Below are 20,452 nucleotides of genomic sequence, written 5' to 3'. Positions count from 1 at the left end.
GGCAGCTAGAAAACTGTAACAATCTTTCTCCTACCTGCAATTTCTCTCTTTCTCTCCCTCTCTCCACGTGTCTCCTTTCCTGTCTGGTCTGTCTCTCTCTCTCTGTATCACACACACACAAACACACACACCTTAAACACATGGTTGTGTCAGTGGAGGTGAAAGTGGTGGTCGTGGTGGGGAGGGGATTACACCTTGTCCCTGCAGGACATGCAAAGAACTCAGAATCTATCAGACACTGTCTGGATGTGATCTATTTGTGCATTAAAAAAAAAAGGCTGAATCTTAATATTACGGAGGCACATGACTTATCTGCAAGGGTACAGTTTGTATATTTCTGTGTATTAGTGCCCGCAGCGCACGGACGAGCCTGCGTGCGCTGCACCAATAACAGAATAGCAGGTGATGCTCCAACAGCGCTGTATTAAACTGACTTACAGTGTCTGGGGATCAAAGACGGGCAGTTGTGGAGAACAGGCCTGCAAGTGCGCCAGTGTATGCGTGTTTGTAGCTTTTGTAATAAACGGAAACATCCGACAACTCAAGGATACACGCACACGCACACACACACACACACACACACGTCCTTCGGTGTGTGTGTTTGAGTGCGGTGAGGGGGTATAAATACAGATGGTCGCTGCAGACTTCTCTGGCACCGAGGGAGATTCGGAGCTTTTTACTTTCACGCCATCGGTGGAGGTCGAACAGTTGACCAAAAGAAGAAGAAGAAAAAACTTAAAGTTGCAGTGATGCCTGATGGACTGCAGCTCGGCCACGACATTGGAGGAATGCGCTTTTGTCGCTCGCTGGGGGTGGAGTTAAAAAGTGAACGAGTGCTGCCTACCAAACAGAGAGAGGCGGAGAAGGAGGAGAGAGAGAGAAGGGAGAGAGACGGGTGGGCAGGGTGCTCACCGTAAAGGATGGTTGTCGGAAAGAGTCTTGAAGACCTAATGAAACTGGCTGCTTGAATTGTTTGCAGCGATAATAGAGCTCAGTGGTGTGCTTTGCGTTTCTCGGATCCTTGGACGGAAAAAGAACTGCAGTAGCATCCTGATAAAGAAGAAAAAGAACAGTTAGGGACAAAAAGAGGTGGACTTGCTCAGTATCTTTGATTTTTGCATCGTTTTTTCATCCTTCATTTTTTTTTCTTCAGTAGCCTGAGCCTTGTTTTTTTCCTTCCACATCTGCAGCACGTAACTCTTTCCCGGCGCACCGGGCTGTTTGGTGCTCAACGAAAGACCGACCTCCCGTTTGGACCCAGTACCGTCCTCCCACACTCCTCTGGCGGGTTCACAAGCAGCAGTTCCCGGTGAGAAGAGAGGATCAGCTCAGTCAGAAAAAGCAGGGGGGACCGCACATACGGACAATACTCCCCCCCCCCCTCCCCGTTTCTTTTTCTTTTTTTTCCTTTTTTTTACTTGAAGCCCCCAGGATTTGTTGGGGAGGGAGGGAAGGAGGTCTGGTTTACGGAGGAGGGGAGGGTTCTCAGTTACTTTACAGCGCTATAGACTTTTGAGTTTTTCCAACACTTATTTACTACATCAGGTATGGACTTTGAACGTTTTGTATGAATGCATGAAGCATCTGTTTTCCCCCTCTCCCGTTTGTTAGGCATTTGCTGGGATGTTTGAGTCGCGTTGGTTGGTGGGGTGAAGGGACCGAGAGTGTGGCCGGAGAGACCAAAGGATCGGAGGCCGAGAGAGGAGCCGAGAGCATGGCTCTGGTAGCGCTGTCTCTCTGGGTGCTAATAAGTCTCACCTGGGCGAACCTGCTCCAGGTGTCAGCCAACAGGCATACCGTTTACTGGAACAGCTCTAACATACAGTAAGACCCCATTTTTCTTATGTTTACCAGTCTGTGTTTGTGTGTGTCTACTATTTCTCTTAATCTGCCCCCTCTAAAGGGAAGAAAATGATGTGCTCTGTCTGGCCCGAGCTGACGTATTTGTACCATCACACTTGAACTTCATCAGTTGTTTATTTCTCTTGTGAGCCTTGCTTCTAAAGCCTCTATCAGCCTTGCAGCAGTCACCTTCTCTGTCTGTCTTTCTTTTTTTTTAAACTTAATGGAAGAAATGATGTAGATCCACAGGCACTGTTTAAGCAGGCCTCTCACGTTTCTCCTAAGCTATTTTTGAGCCCCAAACAGCTCTGTCAGACCCCTGCTGTGAAGTCAAGGTGGCTCCAAACCATCTTTTCAACACCTTCTGTTGCACAACTGGTCAGACATATTTGGTTTCTGTTCCCTACTCAGCCACCAATCTCTGCTTGTAACATTTTACCCCCCCCCCCCCCCCCCTTCTCTCCCCGTCTCTGCTACACCTATGGTGGATGAGAACAGAGAGAAGAAAAGGAAGGAAATCACATGTGATTCTCTTGCCTTCCTCTCCTCTCTCTGTCTTCTCCTCTATCTGGTTCAATTAGGAGCACTTCTTCATCCTGACCCCATTGTGTTGTAGCAGTGTCACTATTCAATCTCTCCTTCCCGCTCCCTCTCCAACTTGCTCTCTCCTTCTATCCCTTCCTAACCCCCTTTCTTGTTTACACTCAGTCCGTTGGCCTTTTTGTTATCCTCCTAATCCCTCGCTCCTCGCCCCTATCTCGAATCAAGTGAAAAAGCTTTTTCTCTCTCTCGTCTTTCTTCTTTCCCCCCCCTCTTTTTGGAAAGCTGCCTTTCTAATACTGTCCTCTTGAGTTCAGGGCTCTGCCACTGGATTCTTAAGAATGAAGCGTCAGTCTGCTGCAACACACTCTGGGTTTATGTTTCCTGGTAGAATTCATAGTAAAGTGTTGCATGTTTTAACAGCCATGTTTCAACATGGCCTACAGGCACTTTGTCCTGCGCTTGAATGAACACAGATGAAACGTGGAAGCCATATTTTTAGTAAGTTGTTAGATTTAATATAGTCGGCTTGTCTCAATAATGTCAGAAAATCACAGCTTTATGTGTCAGAAGTACAGAAGAGAGCACGCACCTACCTTTTCGCGCTCCATCTTGCAGTGAATCCTGTCTTTGTGCACAAAGTGTTTCGGATACCAGGTGTCCCTCAGAGCAGCTCAGCATGTGATATTTACCTCTTCAACAGAATTTACCGACCTCCTCGAATGAGCAGTCGGATAAATAGCGGTTCTTTTATGACTGTGCTTATTAAAAGCATAAACAAAGTGAAAGGTCAGAAAATACGGCGTTGTTTTACTTTAAGGAGGATGAATGAGTCTGCCCGCCAACGGTTACTCAAGGCCAGTGATTTTAGTTTACAGCGTGGAATAAAACAAAGAGAGGCAGGTGTATTTATACCTCGCAGCAGAATTACTACACATAAAATGCTGCGTGAAGTAATAGACGCGGAAGGTATGAGGATATTCGTTGTGACGTGAGTGGAAACAATATTAGTTTTCCTGAAAGTAAGAAAATAATCTCTGCACATTTTAGAGAGTAATATTGCACGCACAGTTGCTGCTAATGCATTTTAGCCGGTATTTATTCTCCAAGCACCGCCCGCGTGGAAGGTGCTCATATTCAATTTCTATATTCCCCCCCCCCCGCTATAAAAATTTGATAATAAATGCTAATGAAATTCCACCTTCGCTTTTTATGTAAGAGACAGAAGTTGATTTTGGTAAAACGCAGGAAAAAGAAACACGCTAAAAGGCATAAAAGAAAGGCGAGACGTGAACCCCAGACCTCGGTTCAGTCAGCTCGATGTAACATGAGCTGCGTTAACCTTGGTGAAGTGCAAACTCAATTAAGCAATTTCAGCTGATTTTTTTTTTTTGTTGTAAATTCAGCGTGTGGTCATTTTTTTCTTTCTTTCTTTTTTTTTCTTTTCTTTTCTTTTCTTTTTTTTTTAGAAAAAGCAGGGCAAGAACTCAAGCAGTCTGGAGCAGCCTAACCTTTAACCCTACTGTCCAGGACTCGAGCACTGCAGAGCCCAGCAGTCAGTCTTTTCTTTCTCGGCAGGTTCCCTGCCTTTACTGTTTTCATCCCAGTGGCAGAATATTCTTAGCCCCTGCAGTGTGAGTCTTTTATAAAAGACTGTGTTTAATTAAAGAACAAGCCGCATCTCAGCGGACCTGCCTCATCCCTGATCTTCCCCGTCTTTTTCTCTCTTTCTCGTTCTCACTGCACACATGCACAATGACAATGCACGAGCAGTGAGTGGGGCTAACTTTTTCAATTCAGCCTACTTAGTGAGTTAGGAGACAAAGGGGCCATGGACAGTGGGACATAAAAGACAGATAAACGGCAGGAGAGCCTGTCTAATCTACTCTTTCATTCACTACTGAACCATTTTTCTGCAGTGCAGATCCTATTTCCAGCATTTATTTTAATCTCTGTACTCAACAGCACAACATCCGACATTTGTAAGGTTGGCTGGCGTGTCTTTAGCCGTTGGCGATCCGCCTCCCTGGAGTTTCTCTAACTTGCAGTGTAGTGTGGAGGTTTAGAAGGCCAATAATAAGCTGTAGTATTGCTGTCAGATTGAGTGGTAAACACATTGTAAAGCCTCAGGACCCAGCAGTTTCTCAACCAGCTTCTGACCCCAAGCCACTCATCAACCACAAGAGACAGGCTGAGACTGTTACCAAGCATTAACTATTTCACACACACACACACACACACACACACGCTTGCAGAAATGTGGGTCTGCAGGCCTACATTTGTGCGCATGCTAGCTCGCCCACTTACATGCGCAGCTTTGTGTGTGCACGTAAAAACACACGCACATCGCTGCTGTGTACTTTTTTAAACTTCTATAAGATGGATTATTTCCCACGTTTGCGTCTCGCACAAAGGCTGGTGCCACCGCCTATCAGTCACTTGTCACTGATATCCCTGGGCATGAATGTGTGTGTAACGGTGTGCATATTTTTTGCGTGTTTGTGTGAGAGTGAGTGTGTGCATGTGTGTTTGCCCTGTTACAGATGTCTGTGTTCATTGATGGGTGACCGAAACAAAAACAAATCCATCAGCCTGTTAAATCACACATTATCTTCCACCACCTGGCAATTAACCACTGCTGCAAGTGTGAGCGCGCGCGTACGCGAGCGTGTGCGTGGCTATACATGTGTATGCGTGTAATTTAATAACACAGCAGTTAACTGATTTGCATAATAGATATCTGCTGATATCTCTTAATTTATCAGTTGTATATTTTTCAAGCAATTAGGCTGCGGATAAACAAACACATAAGAAACTGTAGGCATTACGTGTGCGTTGTGTGTGTGTGTGTGTGTGTGCGTGCTTGTGCGTGTGTTTGTTCATGACACTGTCACCTCTATGCATACCTCTGGAATAAAGCCAGCTGTTGCAGGGAGAATTTACTCCTCATACCAATGCACATGTGCATGTGTGGTAATCGATGCCAAGGTGGAACTTGTTTTATATTCATCCGGCTTGTCGGAGTGAACAGAGACACGTCACGCAAGGCAGGAGAGAAATAATGCCAGGAATATGAGAAGACTGAGGCGGCGAGAGAGAGAAACACTGCGAGACTGGTTGGAGAAGGGAGGACGAATTCAGGTGGATGCTGTGTTGAATTGTAATAGGGCACGGGCAGGGCGGCCTTCATAATAATGATGATAATAATGCCCGGCCGGTGCCCTGATCCGCGCGGCGAGTTCGTACACGCGGCTGTGCCTGAGAAAGAAAGAGGGAGACTCTAAGACAGACGGGAGGGTCGAGCAGGCCAATCAACACTCTCCTCGACAGCAACGCAAAACTATCGGTCTCTGAGCCCTACTCGGGACAACAGTATTTACATTTATAAGTAGCTGCACAAAGAAGAGTATTACTCACAATCACCAGACCCGTGGCATGCATGTGTGTGTACAACCCATCTATTCGTGATGTTTGAGGTGCCACAGCTGTGATGTGTGTTGATGCACCCTTGCAGCAAAAGCCTCACACAGGGTTCTAACTGTGCTATAGACATATTTATCAGACTGTTCATTAGTAAGGAATCATGAGGCCACATGGTGTACAGGTGTGTGTCCATGCGTGGTGTCAGACGTTCACACAGAGATGTCATTAATTAAAAGCAATAGGGAACACCTGTGTGATGGATGACTCCTGTTTGCGTAACAAGATTCAGTGGTCTTCTCTGTCCTGCGCTGCTCCTCACTCTTTATATATGCGTGTGCATGCTGCAGTCATTTTTTTCTGATTGGACAGTCATTGCTTGGTAGGTGAGAGGAGCAATAAGAGATGCAAAGGAGGAAAATAAATGAATTTTATTTTATTTTTTTAAACTTTGCAGATGAGCCAGATATAAAGGGTGTGTGTCTTTCTCTCATTCTCCTGAAAGCACTCATAAGGTGGTGGTATTTTAATTTAATGTCGATTTTATGCGATATTTCCTGCTTTGTCAAATAAACTTGAACTGCATGTGCTAGAAAGTATGTTGCATTGTTTTGAGTTCTTCTTCACCTTTCGCCACCTACACTTTCTTCCTGTTTCTTCTCTCCTCTCCTCTTTTACACTTTGAAATGTTGACTAAAGCCATTTGCCGTGCATCTTTCTCAAAGCTCACACATGAAACACTCAAAAACCCTGAAAAATCAAGCCCACCATGTTTTGGTTTTTTTTGTTTTTTTTTCTGCATCTCGATTGGCCCTTTCATTTCCTCAAATGTTGTCTCGCTTACACCATCGACTAATCGGAAGCGTTGCTGTGAAAATGAAGTACTGATGTTAAGTGTTCGTGCTTGCTTGGCCTTGGGTTTAGCACTAACTGGTCACTGTAATGGTTGGATTCAAAAAGAGCTTTTGGGGGGTCGAGGTGTGGGGGAATTTTACGGCTGTAATTCTACTAACACACATCTGAGAGTCACTGTGAGTCCGGCAATTGTGATCAAGCCTGGCAAAAAGTAAAGGTCTCACAGGTACAAATATCTGACCCAGGATTGGTATTGATTTATGTGACTGCTGATCTTGTTCTGGTGGCTCAGTGGTTAGCAGAGGGTGTTGTTATCAAGCCTTTTAGATTCCCTGTTAGAATTACCAACACTGTGTTGTTGAGGAGTAGAAATGCTTTCACCTCAGAGCTGAGTTAAACAGTCTTTGCTAAATTAATCTTCCTACACGACCTCGGTAAGAGAAGTAAACCATCGATCTAGAAAGAATATGCCTATTTTTATGACCAGGAATAATTAAAAACTGGTGCATGTGTTTGATAGTAATGTGGTTCCCTGTATTTATAATCCTATCAGTGTTTCTAACTGGTTGAGAATTTATTTTTGGTTGTCAACCTCATGGGAGGTGGAGGTGTAGCTTGGTGGGCTGCAGTGAGCTGCTGTATTGTTGCAGACCGAGTCAGTTTTAAATTTCATCTGCGTTTTTACACAACCTTGTCGTGAAGAAATACTGAATAAATCAGTATTTCTTATAGATCAGTATGTCAACCGGCCAAAACGTCAAGGCTAATCCACATATGACCAGTATGTATTGATAATGTGATATCGATTTACTTGGAAATTGTCAGTGTTGGGTCTTGGATGAGTGACCTATGCGATTAATGACACTGACTAATAAAAACAAACACATATTTCGGACACAGAAACCTCTTTCATTGTATATTACAAACAGTGATTGGTATTGAAGCTTTGTAGGTCAGTGGGTATAATCAATAACGTGTTGCACATAATTTCCAGATTTGCCCTTAGTAAAAGATCTAATCACACTAGTATAGTAGTGTTTCATCCAGTCTGTAACTTAAGGTTGGTTTTAATTGCTTCAGTATATGTCTACATCTACTGGAATGTGCATGTATATTTATGAAGAAAGCACATATTTTATTTTGGAAATTCTGTGCTAATAGTCACAGTTTGACTAGGAAAAGCTGATTTAAATAACGGAGTAGAAAAGCTTGATCATGCAACAGACCCAGTGGTGTGGCTCAAATCATGCATCAATATGAGATTAATTTCTTTAGAAGCTGTTATTTAAAAAAATTTTCTAGGTTGGTGCTCGTGTGGCATTTGGAACGTGCATGTGTTTCCTTATTGGTGCTTCCAGCCACTGCAGTCTAACCAAAGACGGGACTAAGAGTGTGAGTGATTGCTTTTCTTGCTGTGTTCTGTGTTAAGGCCACTGTATACTCTCACAGAAGTGCTGTCTGGACAGTCTTAAAGTGATTAAAAGCTCAGGTGTTCAGACACGGTGGGCGAGTGTTGTCCAATTAATGCAACTTTCCTAAAGCAACAATCTGACAGCCACACCTGGGCTCTGGCCAGGTGTGAAAATTGGGTGATCTCAAAATGCGGTGCAAATTCTTTCCTCCATCTCACTCGCTTCACTCTACTCACTGCCCAACACTCACTGCTAAACTGCACTGTGTTATAGTAACAGTGGGATTGCTTTTGTAGCAAAGCACAAGAGATTGCAGCCAAAATAGGATCTGAAAAACAGCCAGGGACAAATATGAGTCAGCTCTCCCGTTACTTACTCTCAGTGTTTTTGAATTACAGTAACTCTTCTGTGGTCCTCAACAGAGAAAGAGTCTTACTACAAGAAAATCAAATCATTTTTAAGCATTGAGTCTGTTGTTCACCATTTCCATTTCTGCGTTGTCTGGAGAGGTGGGCAACATAGTATACAACATATAGTCTCAAATTTACATCATGATACCAAAAAAAATTGCAATAATGATATTTCTGATGATACAGAAAAAAAATTAAAATGAACAGTGATTGATTGATGCTTGCAGGCAGCAGAATTTATAAGTAAATGAAGGGCATTTTTCATCCTTCATTTCCAATAAGATGCTGTCACTGATGTCACCGTTTCTACTTTGAAGTGTGAATCTATTGAAACAAGGTGCCGGCAGCAGCATTATATTACAATAGTAGTGACACAGCATTAAACACAGTGACACAGCGTCACTCAAATGAAAGCACAAAAGTACCCCTGTAGTGTTTTTCTGGGAATTTTAAGTAAAAGTAAAACATGACTTAACAGTTCAGTTTAACAATAGCCAACGTAACTTTATGTTGTAGCCCTAAAGGTGTATATACACTAAAACAGGTGTGTTGTTTCGACCTTTATCAAGAACAATTTACTTGCATGTTTTGTTGGAGGTTTCTGAAGTAGCTCTCGTATTAGGTGCTCTTCCTCTCAGACATGCCTGGACTTGTCATATTGTTTTCTGTATCTGTGAGTGTTTCTTGTTGTTGAACATAAACCCATGACGTTGCAATATGACACTTTTATATTGCATAGTTATTGTGAACTCTATGGTATGGCACAGCCCTGGTCGTCTAGTCTCTCACCTAAGCGTACTCCAAAAATATTTAACCTTATATGCATTGCTAATAGTTCTGCTTTCTTCTTACCGCTGTACCACTGACTCAAACTTGACCACTTTCTAAGCTTAAACAGATGCAAATCACCGCGTACCTTAAAATGTAAATGATATACTTGCACAATGGCACACACGAGTTCACACAGTCAAACACATTATCATCTTTTCTGTTAATGCTCTTAAAGTCGAGGTCTGTTCAGCATAACCTGGAGTTTATCTCAGGACAGAAGCAGTGTGTGCACAAATCAAATGGTGACTGCAAAGAGGAGTATCCTCAGAAATCACGTTGCAAGAACAAGAGGGGCCACATCAGAGTCACCGAGTCACGCAGCGCTTTAACTTAAAACGGTGCCGTTTGAAGCGGATGAATTGCCTTTTTCCTTGACGGCCAAATTATTGAATGACCGTCTTCCCTTGTTATCTGTAGATTTTAGGCAAAGTATGGGGTGCAACAAGAATTTATCTTTCCCACCCATGTGTTAAATTTGAGCAAATTGTCCGCAGAGAACAAGTCCCATAGCGACGAGCTGGAGTCAGAGCAGACAAAACACACACACATAAACACAGATGCACGCACTTGATGTTGTTGTTGATATGTACATAATACTCTGAGCTGCTGTCTAAGCTCCAGCAGTGTAATCAGGTGCTAATAACAAGGCTGCGATGTTTACAAGCTGTTTTGGTGTGTGTATGTGTGAAGTATATGTGAGCATTCTCTATATTCTATTCCCCACCAGCGCTCTAGGGGCTTTGGGGGTACTAATAATGACTGTCAGCTCCTGCACAGACACACACGGACGCGCACGCACACACCAGATGCTCCAATGGTGTGTTTGTGACGCGGCTAATGATAGCAGCAGAGCGGCAGTCTGAGGCCATATGCTGAGCCTGATCACAACAGAGCGGAGTGGTCTAGCGTTAATAAACTCTACTGACGTGACAATTAGTATTCCTCTGCATAAAGACAGTACAGTTCCACGTGAAAAATGCAGCTGTTTGCATCCAACTCTGCACAAACCAGGAATCAGCTGATGCCAGCCAGGACAATACAGAGGCGCAGCAGGGAAGGAGAAATGTTTCTATTGTCACTGCTCGCTGGGTAGAAATGTTGATGTTTATTGTTGAGCTTCAGTTATGAATATTGTTATCGGCTCGTCAAGACGTAAACATCATCAGATCTGAATTGTGAGGGAATGATGGGAGCTTTTATTGGGAAGTTAGCTTCTCTGTAACAGGTTTTCGTAAGACAGGAAGAATTGTGGTGTGAAAGTCTTGACTGTGAAGGTTTGTTTTAGCACCTGGTAGTAGGGAAAAAGGTCCTCACTTCAGCAAAATGCACAGGACGCAGAATTATGCTTATTCCATCCACAGAGAGACAGCATGTAGAGAGGGAGAGAGTCTTTAATTGAGGTTTTATCCATTTAAGCTGTCACTAAGAGGCCAACTCTGAAACCTTTTAACCACTCTCTTCTCAGTAATGACACAAATCAGAGAGGAAATGTGTTTGTGTCTGAGCTTCAGTGCGAATGTGTGCGGGTGCGGATGTGTTCATGCGTGTTAGCGTTTGTGAAGCAGGAGGGTAATTATGCGGAAATTGGGAAATGGCTAAGTGAATTATGACCTTGTTTCAGCAGAAGGCTTTAATCAGTCCCAGCCAGGCCAGGGAGGGAGGCAGAAATGTTCGCTGCACAAGCACTCTGCTCCTGATGGCCACAGCAGCCAGTCAGTAAAGCTGACAATCAGCCGGTCTGATGGGTCAATGCAAAGCAGTCACTCAGACTGCTTTAGTCCCAAAACCACCTGCAGAAAATGTATGCATGATGATAAGGCTGAAATGAGGGTTGTTGCATTCATGACACTTTGGTTCGTTTTTCTTCATTCTGTATCTGCGCAGCACATAGACTGTACATAAAAGATGCAGCCACTGAAAATTCCAGCCTAGTGCCGGCGTCATCACCATATTGTTATTCTGGAGCCAGCAGCAGCCACATTCAGAGAAAAAGAAGTGCTCTGCTATTGGCTAGTAATAGCAAGCTTGGATAGCAAGCTAATGGGTGCAATGTACAGAGTTAAACAACAGAGCAACAACAGCAGCGATTTCATTCTTCAAAACTGAAGCAAAAACTTCTTGAACACCTGCCAACAGGCCATATTATTTTTGATATAATTAATAATACTGCAGAAGTCACTAAAACCACAAACACTGTTGGGAGAGCTTCACTGAGACGAGGATCGGCTGCCGCTCACTGTGTGACTGAGTGACCCCAACTTTAAGCCTGAATATAAAAAAAAATAGTGAGTTAAACAGTGTTGTAAACATGCTAATATCATCTCTAAGCTTGAGCATTTAAACCTGTTGATCTAATGGGTTTGACTCCCAGTTTAAGCCGTCCCCAAGTGGCTACTGAAGAGTACTGTTGGTTAGGTGGGCTGGTGATTTATTTTCATTATCAATGTCATGTGACAGGTATACTGAAAACACAGAGCCTCTTTTTTAATTTTTATACAGCCTTGGTGCTAATTAAAAAAAGATTTCGAAATGCAATTATATCACTAAGATCATTGTTATTGAAATCACTTAAATGGACATTTCCATTACCAATTAATATATTATCTGAAGTCTAATCGACTGTAATATTCTCAGATAATTTGTGTGATATAACAGGACAAGTGAAATTTGCTTGTTACATTTTAATAGAGGCCAGAGTCACATGTGACATCACCAGATTGCTTGTTTTCTGACCGCTAGCTCAAAATCCCCAAAAATGTTCAGCAGAAAAAGCTTAACCAACTAACTCATATCTGATTGATTTCATGTCCGATTATTGTAGCTTTTGAAAGTGTCCTGTTAATCGTTTTACGAGGCCCTACAATCCAAACGAACATATATATACCACATATTTGTCGTGATCAAAAGTGGAAACTTGGTTTGAATATGACGCAGGAAAAGCTGAGGTTTGTATTTGTAGCTATAGCTTGCTTACTTTGTGTGCATAAATCACGACTACAAGTTTTGGATTCATTTTGGAATGAGCTTGAAAAGATTGTTGTGCCGTAATGTTAACTGGTTCCAGGTGGTGCTGCATAAAACAAGCTGTATGATTTTATTTATTTTTTTATCAGAAAATATGTAGTAGTTCTGCCAAGCATGCGCGTGCTGTTGATGTTGGTCTCAATCTCCGTTTTTTTGCCTGTGATTTCCTGGTGGTTTTATCTGTGCCTTCATTGTTAATGTGTTTGTGCGTACACATGGATGCTTGTGTGTGGGTGTTAAGTGTTCATGTACAGCATGAAAAGCTCCTGCTGTTCTGATGTGTGTAGGGCCAGCCATGCTGCTGTCAGTCAGTGTGCCTCAGAGAGCCTGTGCCGCTCTTGGTCTGGTTGTCTATTTCTGCCAAAGCTGGATCGATGGTGTCCTACAGACTCTGCACTCTTCTCTTGGATGTTTCAGCCTGTTCCTCTTCTCTCTCGCCGTGTATCTGCTGCTCGGCCCTCCCTCCACCTCTTCATCTCACTTGTTGGCTCGGCCTCTTGGCATCACTTCCTCTTCTCCTCCTCATTGTCCTCCTCTGCATCATCCTACTACTCTCAAGTCTCTCTTCACATCAGACAATGAGCTCTCAGTGCGTGTGTGTGTGTGTATTAAGTGTATGCATTTATTAGAGCTTCTTTATGAGGGATTCCTCTTGTTGTATTCACATCTTGTCCAGGTTGCACTTGTGTGATGAATGCCAATGTGATGCAGCGGTTCTGTACTAGTTTTAACTGGTATGCGTTTGTGTGTATGTGGCTTTGTACCAAAACAGTTCATTCTACAGAAATTAATCCACAATGATTCATCAGTTCATTGTCTCTCATTTGAGGACTTGTGCGAAATGTGTCTGGTTTTGGATAAAAACAAGGTATTTCAAATTTATTTAAAAAAAGTAAATCATTAAGATTAAAAATAATTATTTTAACTACTTTTGGTCAGCAATAAGAATACAGTTAATATGTTGTAGGCTAAAAAAGGAGTTTATTAGTTTTTAGCACAAATTTCCTTAGAGTTTTAAAATGTGATCTATTTATATATTCCATTATGTGTATCTCTGATGAGAAGACTGAAAAAAAACTTACCTCAAAGCATTACCTCAGGCTGATGGAAATTGTGTTGGAAACACATGAATTATTGAGAGATTAGCTGATGATTCGAATCATAATCTGCAGCCTTAAATTGTAATTTTATATTGGTTATTGCTGTATTGTTCAATTTAAGATGCTAAAATTTCAAACTCAGTAATGATAAGCTGGAAAATACTCAGAACTTGGTAAAGTTTTCAGTACTAGTGGAGAAAAAATTGACAGAAAATTAAGACGCATCGTTTTTTCGTAAAGATCCAACAAATCGTAACATCAATGACAAAATTGTGTTTAAGTGCAAAAAACATCTAACTGTAAGGTGTGTGTATGACAAACACGTTAACACTCTCCTAGTGCAACAAAGGAAAAAAAAAAAAACGAGTATTTTTAGGCCGTCTGAGGTAGTGCTCTGCTTTTGCGTCATTCTGCAAAATATTTGCTTTTGCGACACCAAGATGTCTTAGAATTGCTTTCGTTTTTTGGCATTAACTTCGACTGCATTATTACATAACTCGTTGACTTTATGTATTTACAAAAATGACAGATTTAAATCTTATTTCCCTACTTATTTATAGACACCATGTCCTGCTTTTTTGTCACTGGTGTTACTTTAAACATTTAGCACACGTAGCCAGAGTCACAGAATATTAAAAATTATACAAAAATAAATTATATGTTACCATTTCCAATCAGGTGTATGCAGCCATCTGTTTGCTATAACTATGAAAATACTTCAAAATAAGTAATGATTCATTCCTTAAGTTTAACATAATTTCATTGATTTAACTTTATTATCATGTCAGTGTCTGTGACACGTTTTATTTGAGACAGGAAAAAACACACACACAGTAACATCGAGGTAAACCGTTTGGAGACACTTTGTTTGAACGTTCCTGACAAAAGGAGGATTATGTTATAATATTCTGTGAACAGCTTTTGATAAAGTTTTTCTATAGATGGGCGTCAATGATGTTACCATTAAGTAAGTAACAGCAGTGACAAATTTTCAGGAAAAATGCTTTTAACAAAATAGCTGCTAAAAGGCATCAAACCTGTGAGACATACTCTACACAAAAACATATTATTATTATTATTATTATTATTATTATTATTATTATTATTGACAATAATTTTTTGCTGTTTTTATTTTCTTTGTTTTTTACAAAAAAATTGGGTCAAACCAGTGACTTAAAGTGTCTTATGAAATTATGAGACAGAAGAGAAAAATTACAATACATTCTATAGACCGTCAGGAAATATGTCTCAGGAAGTCAAGTGATGTCATCAATGTCATGATTTTATTTCAAAATTTTATTTCTTAAACGGAAACATATGTGACATAGCTCCACGGGACAATTGCGTTCTTTATATATATCACATTTATTTTAAAAAATTGTTATGTCATGTTTATTGTACATTTGATAGGTACACTTATATTTTTGTATTTAAAAACATTTTTTTAAACTCAAAAGTGTGTTTATCCCGGGAGAAACCCTTGTGTGTTACTTGCGCCTATATATTAAATTAATGCCTCCAGAAGGTTTAATTGTTTAAATAACATAGTTTGTTCTTATATTATTTTTAACAGAAATAAAAAGGTGTTTTTCAAGTGTTATATTTCTGCAAAGGCTAGGGACAAAAATCTGATTTGGCTCTATTTTTTCATTGCTGATCAAACAGAGTTGCTAAGTTAGCCTGCCACTGGTTTTGTCTAGTTGCTGGTAGACTTTTCTCTGCTCCAATCTGGGATTTTAGGAGAAACATGACACCTTTTAGACACAAATAATTGTGTTATCCTGATAAATTAACGCTGTCTCTTAATGTTTAAGATGGCCAGGCTTTACTAACCTCACGAAATTCCTCATAAAATGTTATTCAGTCTTGTGAAGGTTCACTGCTGTTCAAGTGTTCAGCTGCTACTGAGTGGAGAGGCTGCGTGAAGGTATAAGTCAGCTGGAGGAGGCAAAGATAGGAGTGTTGGTGTCGACACTGCTGGATATTAGTGTCTAATCCAGTAGTAATTTTTAATATCTTTTCATCCCTGATGTCTACAAACGCCCTACAGGTAAACTGATGATGACAAAAACTGATGATGACAAAGACATCAGAGAAACTGATGATGACAAATATTATCTTGATACATTGTCCTCTATAGCGATGGCGTCACAATCTGTAATATGTAACAGCATCTTTGTAAATGAAGGAAAATATGCCCTCAAAAAGCAGGTATTAAGTCTTCACTGCAATCTATTGTGAAGGTGTGTGTGTGTGTGTGTGTGTGTGTGTGCGTTATATTATTATTCAGTTTTAATAATTTGTCAGTTAATTGCCTCTCTGATTTGCTTTCTCATTTGTTCACCATTTTCCTCCTGTGAATTGCTTTTTCTTCACTGTGAGTTAGTTAACTTGCTCATTTTACACTTATTCATTTAATAAGCTCGATGATGAGGAGTCGAGAAGTTGTGACTCTGTTACGAATTTTCTGGGGAATCCATTTTCGAGCATGTTTTAATCAATCAGATAATGTTTGACGCCAGTGTGTCATTGACGTATTGGAAGAGAAAGCAATGCAATACACAGCTTTAATGATATTTGGTCTCCTAATTCTCTGGGTGAAAACCAATAGATATAATCAATTTATAAAATACTTTATTTATTTATTTCTTGCTGGAATCCACTAATAATTGTGGTTTTGTGGATTTATACATCTGAGGAGCTCCATAACAGCTATACAAATCTAGTGCTTCTATAAAGCAAGTGCAGTTATTGATTTACATGAAATGGATATTAATAAATCTATGTATGTATTGTCTATGCTTGCTCTGTTTTTAAGCATGTTCACGTGTGATTCTCTGAATACCTTTGAGTTTTCGACCTTTAGTTTGGACTTCAGATGTGTTTTTTTTTTTAATGTATGTATGTTATATATTTTAATGAGGTGCATACATGAGTACACTGAAAAGAGTTGATGGTTGTCAGTGGAGGGAGAGGAGGATGGCTGAGAGCTAGCAATGCTGCCTGGCCTCTACGCTAACACCCACGCTGTCTGTAGGCTCTACTCTCTTCTCCTAGCTTTGAGGTACGGCAATGTGGTAGCGCCACCGTAGTAAGACTGCATATGAATGAGTGTGTACTATCTCTCAGCCAAGTTCTCTGTCCTGAGCGCCTGTCTTGTTTTTAATGAAAGCTTTAAGTCCAGGACAGCTGCTGGAGGTGGCTACATCCACTTTCTTTATTCCACATGTGCGATGGCGAGGGAGAAGGAGGGTAGAGGATTGGGGGGTGGAGGGGCGCGTGGAGGATGTGGGGGTTGCAGGGTTGTTGTAATGAATGTACTGCAGTTAAAAAGAATTCTGTGTCACTTCCCGGGAGAGAGGGAAATAAAGGTGGTGGCGGGGGAGAGGGAGATGTGGGAGGAGATGTTGGGAAATAGGATGTGTTGTGTTGATGGAGCTGAGTTCTTCGCAGCCAGACGAACTCTCCTCCCATTCTAGTGTTTGCGTGCATTTGTGTATATGTGTGTGCGTGTGTGAATATGCGTATATGTGTTGCACTGGGGTGCAGAACGAAATCAAGAAAGAAGGCATGTGAATGCCCCACAGCCTACGAGCATACCACCCACACATTTTACCCACATGTATTAGACCCATACATATGCATACTTCTCCCTTTTCTCCTCCTCTGCTGTTCTTTCCATTTTTCCCCTCTGCTTTCTCACCTCCATCCATGCACAAACACACACACACACACACGTACTATCTTTCACCAACACATGCACATATGCCGAAGAAAAAACTGGTTACACAGGGGCAATCTCTGTCTTTGCTCCCCATAGATTCCTCAAGGGGGTACATTGTTATTTGCTACCAGCCCTGATCAAATAAAATGGAACAAAGAGAACACACTCCGTCACACACAAATTCATAGAAACACACATACAGTCCTGTTTGCAAAATTGTGACTGAAGAAAAAAGAACGGCGCCACCCAACCACCCACTCGCTGTGTGTAAAATGTCACTCACACTGCACACACTCGAGTGTTTTCCCCTAGAGGTGAACAGTAAATCCCAACATATGTATTGCATCACGCATTGCTATAGTATCAGATGAGATAATCAGAACCTCCAAGCTACTCTCCTCTTAGGCTGGATGTGGCTTTGGAGATGGATGAGGATAGGCAGAGAGCGGGAGAGCAGTTTAACTCTGCATAAGGCATATCTGCTGGCAATTGTTGTTACTTAAAAAAAAGACAGGGAGCGCATACAACAAGAAGAACCAGACAGAGAAAAAAAATCATTGATGGAGGGTGAAGGAGAAGGAAAGGGAGGGCACCAAAGAATAGAGAAAGGAGGGCCCTGCCGAACAGTACTGCCAAAACCGAGGTCAATTGTGATGAAAATGGCCGTTCACATGACCACAATAGCGGCTGAGTGACAGCACTAAAGCGGCATGGACGGGCTTATCCTGATCACTCAGGGCCTTGACTGGGGAAATCACAATACCCTGGAGATCTGTCCTTTTTGGGCTTGGAGGATCACAGAGCGCCCACGGTCCCAAGCTTTGGCCCTGAAATGTCCCCAGCATTACCATATCAATGCTTCCCCGGCTATTCCGCCAAGGACCAGGGCGGCTAGTGATAGTGCCTGCCGGTTAGCATCGTCCTGTGCCTTCACAAGACTATTCAGCAGGGTGTCAATGCTAACTCAATACTAAGTGTGAATGGGAAGAAGTGTAAGCTCACCCCTGTAGCGTGAACCCATGTCTGCTGTGCATTCAGGCCAGCGTTGGCGTGTATATGATGCAGCTTTCACACATGCACTGCAGCCCTGGGCTTTTCTAGGCATTGCCGGGTGGATCTGTATGTGTCTTAGATTTGACTTTAAACAGACTTCAGCTTGCCAGCTCTGTGGTACAAAGTCTGTGTACAATAACGCTCATGCGGGAGCAGTGCAGCTAATTGTTTGCTGAATTCACAGCAAGCGAGGGGGCGTCATGTGTGCCTCCTGCACACACTACCCAGGTGCCACCCCTTGCCTAAATTAAAGTTAATATTTCAGTAGTGAGAACGCGTCTGATGCGGACTTCATGCTGTGTGCTACATGTGAGAAAGGGCAACTTCAGACAATACTCGGACTCTTGATGTTGTCTGCAGTTGGAATGTGTGAAAACAGCCCTTTTCCTTGTCTCTGCCTGACTCTTTCTTTTCATATTTCAAGTTGCTCTTATATTCTGGGGCTGAATGTTGAACTTTTTAAGTGCCAACTGACATGTGTCCGCTGGCAGAGATTTGAATACTTGAAAAATCTAAAGACAGGCATCCAGTTCTTGCTCAATTCAGACCAGTTTCTGATTCTAATCATATTTCTGCCAGTTTTGCACAAAATGTTTTTTATAGAAAGTTCTCAGCCAACATTTAAGTTTGTTTAAAAACACAAAACGTTTCTTAAAAACAACATGAACAAATTTGAACATCCACATTAAGAGACAACAGTGTGTGTCGCACTTATGCGACTCAAAGCCCCACAGCAACAACTTGGAGATTGCACGGCTAAAATTATTGCGACCATGTGCAAAAATCTTGCACACTCATTGCCTTTGAAATTCTTGCTTTGAAGAATGCGGCCAGGTCTGGGATCGCTTGAATTCAGTTGCCATCTTGAAATGATCAAGATAGTAATAAAATAGCAATAAGACACATGGTGCAGAAGAAGTGATGTCATTCTCGAGTTAAAAACATTCCAGTAAAAAAGTTTCAGAAGTAAGAAAAATAGAATTTGTTTATCTTTTTAGCTACGGAGAGGCATTCATGTATCACTACCAATAAAGTGCAATACTTGTTTGTTTGCCTGATCAGCGGTCTGTGCATACCAGACTTAGCAAGTCTCCAACACACAACAATGCTGGTTCAGATGAAAGTTTTACTAATGTTTACGTTCACCACGGCCATCTTGGATTAACCTGGATTAATCTGGATTAACCTGGATTAACCTGGAGTTGGTGCGGATGCTTTGAATTTCAAAGTCGAAAATTTGGACTTCAGACTGAAACGTCAGTCTGCTATTAGCTTGTGACTGAACAGGGTCGAGTTGGCAGCTACATGTTGTAATTAACTGTGATAAATTGGTGAAAATCAGAAATGTGTTGAGATCTGCTACAAATCTCTTCCTGTCTACATACAGACAAATACACGATAACTATTTACATCCAGAGTCCAGACAGAACCTCACAAACTTGAAAGAGAAATTCAGAAATTCCTCACCAAAACGAGTTACTGCAGTCAGAGTCAGATGCAATCATTTGGAGACAGCTTGCCTCCCACGAACCAACCTGTACAGGTGCTTTGTGATTTAAAGCGGTCGTCCAGTTACATGCTGAACCTCTGGGCAGTCAGTTGGCTGCTGAAGATATTTGCAGTCGTTCTCTGACAGCAACAAACAAATGTAATCACCAGGCAACCTTAAAGTTTTCTTAGTTGCTCTATTTTTACTCCAATATGACTGAACAACAAATAGTTTAAACTTAGTGTATGTGGCTCTCGCAAATAAAAAGTTATGCTTGAACGCAAGAGAATAAATTCTACATGAAGGTTTTGGTACATCATCTCTGCTCTTACCATCTTTGTGCAGTTTGCTTCAGATAGAAGACGACCGAAACAACACAGTGGAGCAGGGTGTGAAAAATGAGAGCGCATGATGTGAGAGCAGGTTACAGCCTCCCCGTGTTCTAAACTTATTATATCACATGGCACTCGCAGTATATGGCCTTTTAGATCATTATAATGGGATTAGAGATAGTAGTCAGTAAGAGTACAAGCCACAATGTAGTGATAACCTGATTATTACGCAACGGGGAGGAAATGGATGATCTCGAGAAGAAGGGTTACTTTTTAAACTGCGAGCAGAAGGTGCGGAGTATGAGAGGGAGAGGGCAAGGAAGTAAGCAAGCAAGGAGGAAATCGATGAAAGTAAAGTGGAGGATGAACTAAAAGGGCAGTAAAGAGGGAAAGAGGAGGAAGATAGGTGAGATATTGGCC

At 41.7% G+C, this 20,452-nt stretch overlaps 1 protein-coding gene across 2 annotated transcripts in view; it reads left to right on the top strand.

The window, feature by feature from the left end:
- Positions 1–843: 843 nt before the first annotated feature.
- efna3b (ephrin-A3b) overlaps positions 844–20,452 on the top strand; it is a 72,142-nt gene continuing 52,533 nt past the window's right edge. Inside the window, exons 1-3 of one of the 2 annotated variants that reach the window (XM_086311725.1) lie at positions 844–1,089; positions 1,191–1,309; positions 1,612–1,824. In XM_086311725.1, coding sequence (XP_086167851.1) covers positions 1,715–1,824 — 110 coding nt within the window. In that variant the 5' untranslated portion in view covers positions 844–1,089; positions 1,191–1,309; positions 1,612–1,714. Of the gene's footprint in view, positions 1,310–1,611; positions 1,825–20,452 lie in introns of both variants that reach the window. The other variant, XM_086311724.1, reaches the window with a different exon arrangement.

The sequence above is a fragment of the Aulonocara sp. 'chitande type north' Nkhata Bay genome, linkage group LG11, assembly GCF_057382095.1.
Source record: "Aulonocara sp. 'chitande type north' Nkhata Bay isolate Kocher_YH1m ecotype deep benthic linkage group LG11, A_spYH_male_GT1.1, whole genome shotgun sequence".
Lineage (NCBI taxonomy): Eukaryota > Metazoa > Chordata > Actinopteri > Cichliformes > Cichlidae > Aulonocara > Aulonocara sp. 'chitande type north' Nkhata Bay.
The sequence above is the reverse complement of the archived record's forward strand: the minus strand, read 5'-3'. Positions and strand labels throughout refer to the sequence as shown.